Source organism: Olea europaea, chromosome 2, assembly GCF_002742605.1.
Source record: "Olea europaea var. sylvestris chromosome 2, O_europaea_v1, whole genome shotgun sequence".
Lineage (NCBI taxonomy): Eukaryota > Viridiplantae > Streptophyta > Magnoliopsida > Lamiales > Oleaceae > Olea > Olea europaea.
Window position 1 is genome coordinate 225,870 of NC_036238.1, and position 11,961 is coordinate 237,830.

The 11,961-nt window shown below is 34.8% G+C and overlaps 1 protein-coding gene across 3 annotated transcripts in view; it reads left to right on the forward strand.

Annotated features, from left to right (window-relative positions):
* Positions 1-5,342, forward strand: part of LOC111408055 (calmodulin-binding transcription activator 3-like) — an 11,599-nt gene extending 6,257 nt beyond the window's left edge. For 2 of the 3 annotated variants that reach the window (XM_023037821.1, XM_023037837.1), the window contains 5 exons: positions 1,659-2,216; positions 2,365-3,062; positions 3,224-3,791; positions 4,117-4,440; positions 4,948-5,342. In XM_023037821.1, coding sequence (XP_022893589.1) covers positions 1,659-2,216; positions 2,365-3,062; positions 3,224-3,791; positions 4,117-4,440; positions 4,948-5,055 — 2,256 coding nt within the window. In that variant the 3' untranslated portion in view covers positions 5,056-5,342. The remainder of the gene's footprint in view (positions 1-1,658; positions 2,217-2,364; positions 3,063-3,223; positions 3,792-4,116; positions 4,441-4,947) is intronic. The other variant, XM_023037828.1, reaches the window with a different exon arrangement.
* The last annotated feature ends 6,619 nt before the right edge of the window (positions 5,343-11,961 follow it).

Consider the following 11,961-nt stretch of genomic DNA (forward strand, 5'->3'; position numbering starts at 1 on the left):
CGATTTTCCTTTTTTAAGGAAAATATTTTCTTTGGGGTAGTAGGTTTTTGTTTTCCTCAAAATAGAGAAAACATTTATTTTTCTAGGTGATATTTTCCGTGCCAATAAAACACACTCTTAAAGCTCTACCACGGATGTTAGTTGGCTCTTCCAGCATGCTGCTGGACCCTCCTCCCTCTGAGATTTTATTCGGTGCTGCCCTGGAAATTGCTAATGTTGCAACGGCCTTTAGTGTAGCCTCTATGGTCTGCATCATCCTGGCCAAGTTCTGAACCAATGTTCCACAGAATGTTCTATCCCTGGTAGCCGCTGTAATTTGGATTCAAGTCATCCATTTCCTTCTCTATTACCTCCACCCTTCCATTGGTTTTCTTTTGCGTCATCAGGATTTTGAAGCTCTGACACCAATTTGATGAGTATCAATCTGAAAAAAGGAAAGACAGTATAAGGAATGTAGGCAGCAGTTTATTGATTCACTGGAAAGGAAATACAGAAATGAAAGGAAGCACTAGATAGCCATTTGAGAGGACTATCACTCTCCTATTCTCTACTACGACTTTAACTTTTGCATGCCTACACATCCCTAGCTATTCTGTATTTCTAATAGTCTGTAACCGCTTGGCCTGCCAGCTAACAGAATGTTGTTACTCCCCTGCTTCTCCATTCTTCCTGGACCTTCTAGAATATGTGTACTTTATTGGTGGCTTATCAGCTTTATCTGCTCATAAGTGATTTTTTTAAGCTTATCCAAAAATGCTATATATAATGAGTGAGCCATGTAGGTTAGGAGACTATACCCTCGATATTGGCCCTGACGTGGTGTAAGTAGGTAATAGGTGACCTGAGGCTGAGGAAGACTTTTCAAGTGTATAGACTCATGGGATGGGGTGGGATGGCTAATGCTTCAGCTAGAAGTAGGTTTGGATAGGTTAACTTGCTCTGTGATAATTTTATAATATGGTGGCTACATTTGTCCATTGGAAATCGTTCTTACAAGAAGTGATTTTGTTGTATTTTGTTGTTTAAAAACTGAATCCCAGAGCAATACTGAGGAATAACTTCAGGAACTAGAAGTTATTAATTTTATAGTGTTCTTTAAGCTCAACAGTGTAGCATCATCTGGGTGAAAGTTATGAATTTATGGAACGTATTGCAAAAAAATCTTGGTGCTTTCATTCATGGCCAAAATTTTTGAGACGTTTCCAAATGTTTTAGTTTTAAATTTAAGAAAATAACTGCTAAATAATTTTGGAACTATGAAATTTTAAATAGAGTCAATTAAGTTTGGGAGCTTCCTTATATAACAATCAATTACTGTGAAACCCATACCATATAAGCTCATTTCCACCTCAATATGCTGAGATAGAGTTTCTATTTAATAGCCATTATTATTTTAGCTAAAAAGCAATACAAAAGTTTTTAATGGACTTTCTGCGCATTTATGAAAATATTCGAAAAAGTTTCATTTTTCAGGTTTCTTTGCAGTTCATGGAAATGAAAATGAAACTTTAAACCCTGTTTCTATAATTTATAGAAGCTTCCAGTATTCATAAAGTTTACTAGCTAGATTTATTAAGTTGTGAGCTTGTTCACCAAACTACTCTGCAAATTTTTTTCTTTTGCCGATAATAATTTTTCTGGTTTCGAAATTCAAATAGACTACTGAACGTGATTCTGCACACTTACCTTGGTCTATGGTTCATAAGTCGCATCAGGGTTCTGGATATGATACTGCTTCCAACCAAAATAATGTTAAACACATGGAGTTGCGTGACTCCATGGGGCCTAACGATACATATCCAGCTGAACAAAGCGAACATCCTGTACAGAATCTTCAAACGCAATCTTTGAATCCAGAAGTAGGTAGTTCCCTGAAATCAGAGACAGATGGCAACCTGAATATGGAGAATAAAGCCAATTATCCAGCCTTAAGACAACCTCGCGTAGATGGTGTTTTAAGAGAAGGTCTGAGAAAGCTTGACAGCTTTGACCGCTGGATGAGTAAAGAACTTGGAGATGTTACAGAGACACATATGCAGCCTAGCTCTGGGGCCGACTGGGAGACTGTTGATAGAGAAGTTGGAGTTGATGATTCTGGGATCTCTTCCCAAGTGCCCTTGGATAACTACATATTAGGCCCCTCTCTCTCACAAGATCAACTGTTTAGCATTCTAGATTTCTTGCCAAACTGGGCATATGCTGGTTCAGAAAATAAGGTGTGTTGACAAATGCTTCAGTCCAAACTAGTGCTTTGATTTCTCAGATATTTCAGCTCTAAATGCAGTTGCTAAATGTCAAGCTGATTGTACATTACTTCGAAAGTAATAATGATAGTTTATTTTAACTTTTATGTTTCATGATCAGGTGCTTATTATGGGAAGATTCTTAAAGAGTCAAGAAGAGGTTGGGAAGTATAAATGGGCATGCATGTTTGGTGAACTGGAAGTTCCCGCAGAGGTTATAACAGATGGTGTTCTTGGTTGCCATACTCCCTTGCATGAGAGTGGAAGGGTTCCATTTTACATAACATGTTCCAACAGGTTAGCATGCAGTGAAGTGCGAGAATTTGAATTCCGGACTAGAGCCGCTCAAGACATGGATGTTACCGAAATAGGAAGTTCTGAATCTGATGAAGCTCTTCTACACATGAGATTTGGGAAATTGTTGTCTCTGGGATCTGTCACCCCCCAAACTTCTCATGTCAATGGAGAAGCTGAAACGTCCGATTTGTGCGGTAAAATTAGTGCATTGTTGAAAGATGATGCTGAGTGGGAACAAATGTTAAACCTTACCACACAGGATGAATTCTCGCCAGACAAGATAAAGGATCAGTTACTGCAAAAGCTTTTTAAGGAGAAGTTGCATTATTGGCTTCTTCAGAATGTCACTGAAGGTGGAAAAGGCCCCAGTCTGTTAGATGAAGATGGTCAAGGTGTGTTGCATTTTGCAGCTGCTTTAGGCTATGACTGGGCTATACCACCCACAATAGCTGCAGGTGTTAGTGTCGATTTCCGGGATGCAAATGGATGGACTGCGCTACACTGGGCAGCATATCATGGCAGGTATGAATCATAAAGTCATATATCATATCATAAAAATGTTTCAAAGCTGATTATGTTCTTCAGTAAGTACTAAATTATTTGACATGAACTTGCATCTATCGAAAAATCTTAATTTTATCCTTTGCTTTGGTGTCTTTTTGCTTAAATACTTGCAATATCAGAGAGCGTACAGTGGCTTTCCTAATCTCCCTAGGTTCAGCCCCAGGAGCATTGACGGACCCCACCCCCAAATACCCTTCGGGAAGAACTCCTGCAGACCTAGCATCCAGCAATGGACACAAAGGAATTGCTGGTTATCTTGCAGAATCTGCCTTGAGCTACCACCTTTCACTGCTTACGTTGAAGGAAACCAAGGAGGGTGATAGAGGAGAAAAAGCTGTAGAAACAGTTTCTAAGCGGACTGCAACTCCAGTTGGTTTTGGTGACTTGCCGCATGGCTTGTCATTGAAAGACTCATTAGCTGCTGTGCGAAATGCAACTCAAGCTGCAGCTCGAATTCATGAAGTCTTCAGAGTGCAATCCTTTCAGCGAAAGCAGCTAAAAGAGTACGGGGATGGTGAATTTGGAATGTCAGATGAACGTGCTCTTTCACTTCTAGCTGTAAAAACCAACAGGTCAGGATCACACGATGGACCAACTGCTGCAGCTATACGTATACAAAATAAATTCCGCAGTTGGAAAGGCAGAAAGGAGTTCTTGCTAATCCGCCAGCGAGTTATTAAAATTCAGGTGTGTTGCATTATTACTTACGTTATAAGTTCAAGACAATCATGTTATTATCTTTGCCCCCGTTTGGCCCCCTTTTCCTTTCAATTTTTTCTTCTCACTCTTATTTTCAACTGCATAATCTTCCATAAAATAATATTTCATGTAAATTGAAAATTTTTCCTTCTTTTTCAACCACACATTCTTCCAAAAAAAAAAAATAATAAAAAAATAAAACTACTCCAAACATTAAAATTTGAAAGAAAGGGGCCCAAATGGGGGCTTTATTGTATATTTCAGTTATAAGGTTCTATTCCAAAATTCTAATTTTTGGCTATTCTTGTAAAAGGCCCACGTGAGAGGACACCAGGTGAGGAAGAACTATAAAAAGATAATCTGGTCTGTAGGAATTTTGGATAAGGTCATTTTGCGTTGGCGGCGGAAAGGACGGGGACTGAGTGGATTCAAACCTGAATCACCTACTGCAGGCACTAGCATGCAAGTAACAGAAGTAAAGGAGGATGACTATGATTTCTTTAAAGAAGGTAGAAAGCAGACAGAGGAGAGATTGCATAAGGCTCTTGCTAGGGTGAAATCCATGGTTCAATATCCAGAGGCTCGAGATCAATATCGCAGATTACTGAATGTCGTATCAGAAATGCAGGAAAAAAAGGTATAAGTATTTTGTTATGTATCTTTTAAACACTTGGGCAATCTGTAAAAGTATCATCAACATTATAAAGCCTCTTTTATGCTGCCCCCGACGCCACGCCACCCCACCCCACCCACACAGACGCACAAAGAATTAAAGGGGGAAAAATTGATAATAAAAATAAAAATCCAGAGTTGACGTTGCATATGGTTAAAAATAAAAAATGTCCTATAGCAAACAGATAATTTAGGTAGTTTTAACATTGTCTTGTTGTTCTTTCTTAGATTGGATTATTAGATTGATTCTCTCTTAGCACTGAAACTCCCCCACCATTCGCTTGTGGACCTTCATTGCTCAAGTGGTTTAAGAGATGTTTGGGAATGTTTAGGATCATGTTTTGGAAATCCATGCTTTCAGAAGAGCAGAGAATATTAAATTAAACATCACTCAAATAACATTTAGTTTATAATATGTGTATCATATTATACTTCGGCTGTATTAAATTTAATTTGATTTTCTTGACTGCAGGCTGCTTGTGACAAGGTCTTAAACAATCCAGAAGCTGATTTTGATGATGATTTTATCGACATTGAAGCCTTGTTGGATGAAGACACCTTCATGCCTACGACATCTTAAACTTGTCCATATTGCTGTATCCTTTGTAAAATCTCCACATAGCTCAGTTAATAGGTCAAATTACGTAATTATGTTGCACTGGTTGCTCGTAAATAAGATTTGATCGATTGATTTGTGCTTATATTTGTAGTGGCGAGAACCAACAGATAAGAGTCGGTACTGGTGCTAAAGATTAACTCTATGTATTTATGGAGATTGCTAAGTAATGCTAATGTGACATCTTTAACATCTCTCCGTGTTTTCACAGTTTTGCTTTTAATATAATGTAAGTTGTCGCATTACTTTAATACCATGTTTGGTCAGGAGGATTAGATGAGATTTAATGTATTTACGTAAAAGCATTTTCAAGATATTCTTTATTTTTAAGGAGCATAATTTAAATAGTTAATTAAAATTTTGAAGTATCCCAACAAGTTGTTTATATTTAACACTTAAAATTACTATTCCAAAAAAATGTTTATTACTTTTATCTATCTGTTATTTTAGCCCTCGTTTAGCTCCCATTTTTGTCAAATTTTAATGGTTGGAAGTGTTTTTTCAAAAAATGTGGTTGAAAAAGAATGAAATGTTTTTAATTTTCATGTAATATTATTTTATGGAAGATTGTATGGTTGAAAATAAGAGGGAAAAAAAAAGAATGAGAAAGAGAATGAGGGCCAAATGGGAATTTAATTAGCATTTCTTTAAATTATTTTATTATTTTTCTAGATTGAAAATTAAAACACTTAGAATGTATTTAATTATAAAGAGTTTTGGAATGTAATTTTAAAAGTCGACTATTTAAAATAAAAAAACATATCATGTTTAAAGAGTCTCTTGGAGATGTTCTTAGTGAGCTCACTAAAAGACTATCTTTTGACTCTTAAAAGCCAATTTTTTTTTTTAAATGACCATTATACTTCTACTTTGAATTAAAAGAAGAATTAAAAGGGATTACTTTGACTTTTTTTTTTTTAACTATGTTTATTATTAACAAAATCTTGTAATGTTAAATATATGTATTTATTTGATCATTTAATTATTATATTGTCTTCTTTATTAATATTGAAAATCTATAAATGGAGATTTCTCTCTTATGAACTCTTTAACTTGTAAAAACACTTCTGTTATGGAAGTTGTTCTCTCCCCCTTTTACCTCATGAAAGGGGTTGCAAAGCTCTTTGCCAGATTTTGTGAAAATAAATATTCGCTTTTAGGACTATTTTATTAAAAAAATAATAATAATGAGTAATAACAACTTCAAATCTCTTTTCTAAATCCCATAAAATATAAATCCTTTATTGAAACTTGAGACCTTTTTTAGTAAGGAACTGAAAAGCTTTTGTAAATTTTAGTAGTAAAATGATGAGGGTTATCTTTTAGAGCGATTGCATAGTTTGAAGATAGTTTTCTGTTTGTTGGCGTGTGGGGGGCGATGATGAGACATCCGACATTGGGTAGGGACTAGTGGTGGAGCTGGATGATTTGAGTCTTGAGATAGGGTTGGGTGGAGCAGTGGGGTTGGAAGTCATTAGAGAAGATGAAGTAATCCCATTTTTTTTTCTTTTTCGGGTCTATTTGATTGCAAGAATAGAATTTGGGTGGAAAGAAAATAAATTTCAGGAAATTGAATTGGCTAGAAGTTGTTTTATTAAAAATTGTCAATTAAATGTGTTTGATTGGTATAATTTTCCACCTGTAAAATGTTACAGTTTTGGATTTTTTGGTATTCGTTTGACTTCGTTTTATATGAAAGTTGTTAATTAAAGGGATAAAATTTGTTACAATTGTGGATAGAATTTATTTCCAATGCCCTAAAAAAAAAAAAAAAAAAAAAAAAGAAGAAAACCACAACTGGAAAACCCATTTTCCCATCTAACCTAGAAGAATTGCAATTCCTCAAAATGGTGGAAAACTTGGTCACATGATGGTGAAGCTAGAAAAACAATTGCTTAGAAAAATTTGCCAATCAAATACTTGAAAAGGTGGAAAGTGGAAAAGTTTTTCCATTTTCCACGGAAAATTCAACCAATCAAACGGGCCTAACTAATATTTAGGGTATAATAATCTTTTTCACATAGAATTGCCTTGTTGATGACCAAATAGAAAAACAGTTGTGCTACCTGCATAGACCCTTTTGCACAGGGTCTGTACAGGTGACATGGGGGTGGACCCCACACATGGTGTCCACCCCTATGTGAGAGCCCCTATACAAGCCTTGTGCAAAAGGGCCTGTGCAGGGAGTTTTATTCATAGAAAAAATCTAACGGAAAGGACTATCTCTGCACCTGATCTCATATGGGAGTTGCAATAAAAATAAATAAATAATTAAAAAATAAAAATACCGGGTCCATTTTATCACAAATCTTATAGGTTGGGGAGAAGTTATGGAAATTTTTGAGTCACTTTTTATGTTAAATTGACTATTACACCCTTAATTTTAGATAGACAAAAGATAAAAAATAATAAATAAATTGCCAAGCTTCATTCATTAATCATTCCCACTCCCATTGCTCCACTCTATCCACCCATGCCGTCATACTGTCCTGGCTTGTTGGCCACGCCACAGCTCACCGCCCAACGTCATGGAAGAAGAAATCATCATCAATTTTAAATATCTAGAATTTGCTAGACTTTAAGCATGTAGAATATTTTAGACTCGTTACTTGCTGGAAATGAGGACCACCATCATTCATGATAAATTTAGAAAACATAATTGTGAAGCCAATGGAAGAAGTTTCCAGAAAAGTGTAAACAGTAAATTCCACCGTCATATTTTGCCTATATATATGTGTTGGTTGAATGAGAGTTGACGTTGCATATGGTTAAAAATAAAAAATGTCCTATAGCAAACAGATAATTTAGGTAGTTTTAACATTGTCTTGTTGTTCTTTCTTAGATTGGATTATTAGATTGATTCTCTCTTAGCACTGAAACTCCCCCACCATTCGCTTGTGGACCTTCATTGCTCAAGTGGTTTAAGAGATGTTTGGGAATGTTTAGGATCATGTTTTGGAAATCCATGCTTTCAGAAGAGCAGAGAATATTAAATTAAACATCACTCAAATAACATTTAGTTTATAATATGTGTATCATATTATACTTCGGCTGTATTAAATTTAATTTGATTTTCTTGACTGCAGGCTGCTTGTGACAAGGTCTTAAACAATCCAGAAGCTGATTTTGATGATGATTTTATCGACATTGAAGCCTTGTTGGATGAAGACACCTTCATGCCTACGACATCTTAAACTTGTCCATATTGCTGTATCGTTTGTAAAATCTCCACATAGCTCAGTTAATAGGTCAAATTACGTAATTATGTTGCACTGGTTGCTCGTAAATTAGATTTGATCGATTTATTTATGCTTATATTTATAGTGGCGAGAACCAACGGATAAGAGTCGGTACTGGTGCTAAAGATTAACTCTATGTATTTATGGAGATTGCTAAGTAATGCTAATGTGACATCTTTAACATCTCTCCGTGTTTTCACAGTTTTGCTTTTAATATAATGTAAGTTGTCGCATTACTTTAATACCATGTTTGGTCATGAGGATTAGATGAGATTTAATGTATTTACGTAAAAGCATTTTCAAGATATTCTTTATTTTTAAGGAGCATATATAAATTTAAATAGTTAATTAAAATTTTGAAGTATCCCAACAAGTTGTTTATATTTAACACTTAAAATTACTATTCCAAAAAAATGTTTATTACTTTTATCTATCTGTTATTTTAGCCCTCGTTTAGCCCCCATTTTTGTCAAATTTTAATGGTTGGAAGTGTTTTTTCAAAAAATGTGGTTGAAAAAGAATGAAATGTTTTTAATTTTCATGTAATATTATTTTATGGAAGATTGTATGGTTGAAAATAAGAGGGAAAAAAAAAGAATGAGAAAGAGAATGAGGGCCAAATGAGAATTTAATTAGCATTTCTTTAAATTATTTTATTATTTTTCTAGATTGAAAATTAAAACACTTAGAATGTATTTAATTATAAAGAGTTTTGGAATGTAATTTTAAAAGTCGACTATTTAAAATAAAAAAACATATCATGTTTAAAGAGTCTCTTGGAGATGTTCTTAGTGAGCTCACTAAAAGACTATCTTTTGACTCTTAAAAGCCAATTTTTTTTTTTTAAATGACCATTATACTTCTACTTTGAATTAAAAGAAGAATTAAAAGGGATTACTTTGACTTTTTTTTTTTTAACTATGTTTATTATTAACAAAATCTTGTAATGTTAAATATATGTATTTATTTGATCATTTAATTATTATATTGTCTTCTTTATTAATATTGAAAATCTATAAATGGAGATTTCTCTCTTATGAACTCTTTAACTTGTAAAAACACTTCTGTTATGGAAGTTGTTCTCTCCCCCTTTTACCTCATGAAAGGGGTTGCAAAGCTCTTTGCCAGATTTTGTGAAAATAAATATTCGCTTTTAGGACTATTTTATTAAAAAAATAATAATAATGAGTAATAACAACTTCAAATCTCTTTTCTAAATCCCATAAAATATAAATCCTTTATTGAAACTTGAGACCTTTTTTAGTAAGGAACTGAAAAGCTTTTGTAAATTTTAGTAGTAAAATGATGAGGGTTATCTTTTAGAGCGATTGCATAGTTTGAAGATAGTTTTCTGTTTGTTGGCGTGTGGGGGGCGATGATGAGACATCCGACATTGGGTAGGGACTAGTGGTGGAGCTGGATGATTTGAGTCTTGAGATAGGGTTGGGTGGAGCAGTGGGGTTGGAAGTCATTAGAGAAGATGAAGTAATCCCATTTTTTTCTTCTTCTTCGGGTCTATTTGATTGCAAGAATAGAATTTGGGTGGAAAGAAAATAAATTTCAGGAAATTGAATTGGCTAGAAGTTGTTTTATTAAAAATTGTCAATTAAATGTGTTTGATTGGTATAATTTTCCACCTGTAAAATGTTACAGTTTTGGATTTTTTGGTATTCGTTTGACTTCGTTTTATATGAAAGTTGTTAATTAAAGGGATAAAATTTGTTACAATTGTGGATAGAATTTATTTCCAATGCCCTAAAAAAAAAAAAAAAAAAAAAAAAAAAAAAAAAAAAAACCACAACTGGAAAACCCATTTTCCCATCTAACCTATAAGAATTGCAATTCCTCAAAATGGTGGAAAACTTGGTCACATGATGGTGAAGCTAGAAAAACAATTGCTTAGAAAAAAAAAAAAAAAAAGAAGAAAACCACAACTGGAAAACCCATTTTCCCATCTAACCTATAAGAATTGCAATTCCTCAAAATGGTGGAAAACTTGGTCACATGATGGTGAAGCTAGAAAAACAATTGCTTAGAAAAATTTGCCAATCAAATACTTGAAAAGGTGGAAAGTGGAAAAGTTTTTCCATTTTCCACGGAAAATTCAACCAATCAAACGGGCCTAACTAATATTTAGGGTATAATAATCTTTTTCACATAGAATTGCCTTGTTGATGACCAAATAGAAAAACAGTTGTGCTACCTGCACAGACCCTTTTGCACAGGGTCTGTACAGGTGACATGGGGGTGGACCCCACACATGGTGTCCACCCCTATGTGAGAGCCCCTATACAAGCCTTGTGCAAAAGGGCCTGTGCAGGGAGTTTTATTCATAGAAAAAATCTAACGGAAAGGACTATCTCTGCACCTGATCTCATATGGGAGTTGCAATAAAAATAAATAAATAATTAAAAAATAAAAATACCGGGTCCATTTTATCACAAATCTTATAGGTTGGGGAGAAGTTATGGAAATTTTTGAGTCACTTTTTATGTTAAATTGACTATTACACCCTTAATTTTAGATAGACAAAAGATAAAAAATAATAAATAAATTGCCAAGCTTCATTCATTAATCATTCCCACTCCCATTGCTCCACTCTATCCACCCATGCCGTCATACTGTCCTGGCTTGTTGGCCACGCCACAGCTCACCGCCCAACGTCATGGAAGAAGAAATCATCATCAATTTTAAATATCTAGAATTTGCTAGACTTTAAGCATGTAGAATATTTTAGACTCGTTACTTGCTGGAAATGAGGACCACCATCATTCATGATAAATTTAGAAAACATAATTGTGAAGCCAATGGAAGAAGTTTCCAGAAAAGTGTAAACAGTAAATTCCACCGTCATATTTTGCCTATATATATGTGTTGGTTGAATGTATGAATGTGCATGAGGAGAGAAAATTAGGAGTGAGAGGAAGCGAGTGGTGAGCATGGAGAGAGACAGTAAGTGCAGAAAAGTGGAGAGAGTCGCGCGTGGGAAGAAGACAAATAGAGAAAGTGAGAAAGTTGAGAGTGGCATTAGTGGAGAAAGTGAGTCAGTGTATTTATATATTATTTTGTGAGTGCTTCCATTAATTACAAGAGAGGAGTGTGCTTATATTGTATAATATTTTTTGTTAATAAAATTACTCTTTGTTTGGTCTTCAATCTCTACAATTAATATCATAGCAAGGCAGTCAGTGAAGGATTTCTGAGTTTCTTGAGTTCGTGACAAAAGGAGTTTGTGAAGTTTTTGTAAAACTTGTTTGATTACGAGGAGGCAAATCAAGTCCAATTAGTGATCTATAAGCGGTAGGCGGAGTCAAGAAACTCAATAATCAGAATTACACCACATGGCAAAATTGTATGGAGTCATATCTCCAAGGAAAAGACCTGTGGGAGATAGTTGACGGAAGTGACGTGACATCGCCAAAGGAAGCCAGAGCTTTGAAAAAGTGAGGAATCAAAGTGGGTAAGGCTTTGTTCTTTATAAAAACAACAACTGAAGAAGAATTGTTGGAGCACATAAGAGACAAGACTACACCAAAGGAAGCATGAGACACTTTGGCCTCATTATTCTTGAAGAAAAATGATCTAAGGTTGCAACTTCTGGAGAACGAGCTGCACTTGATTACTCAAGGGA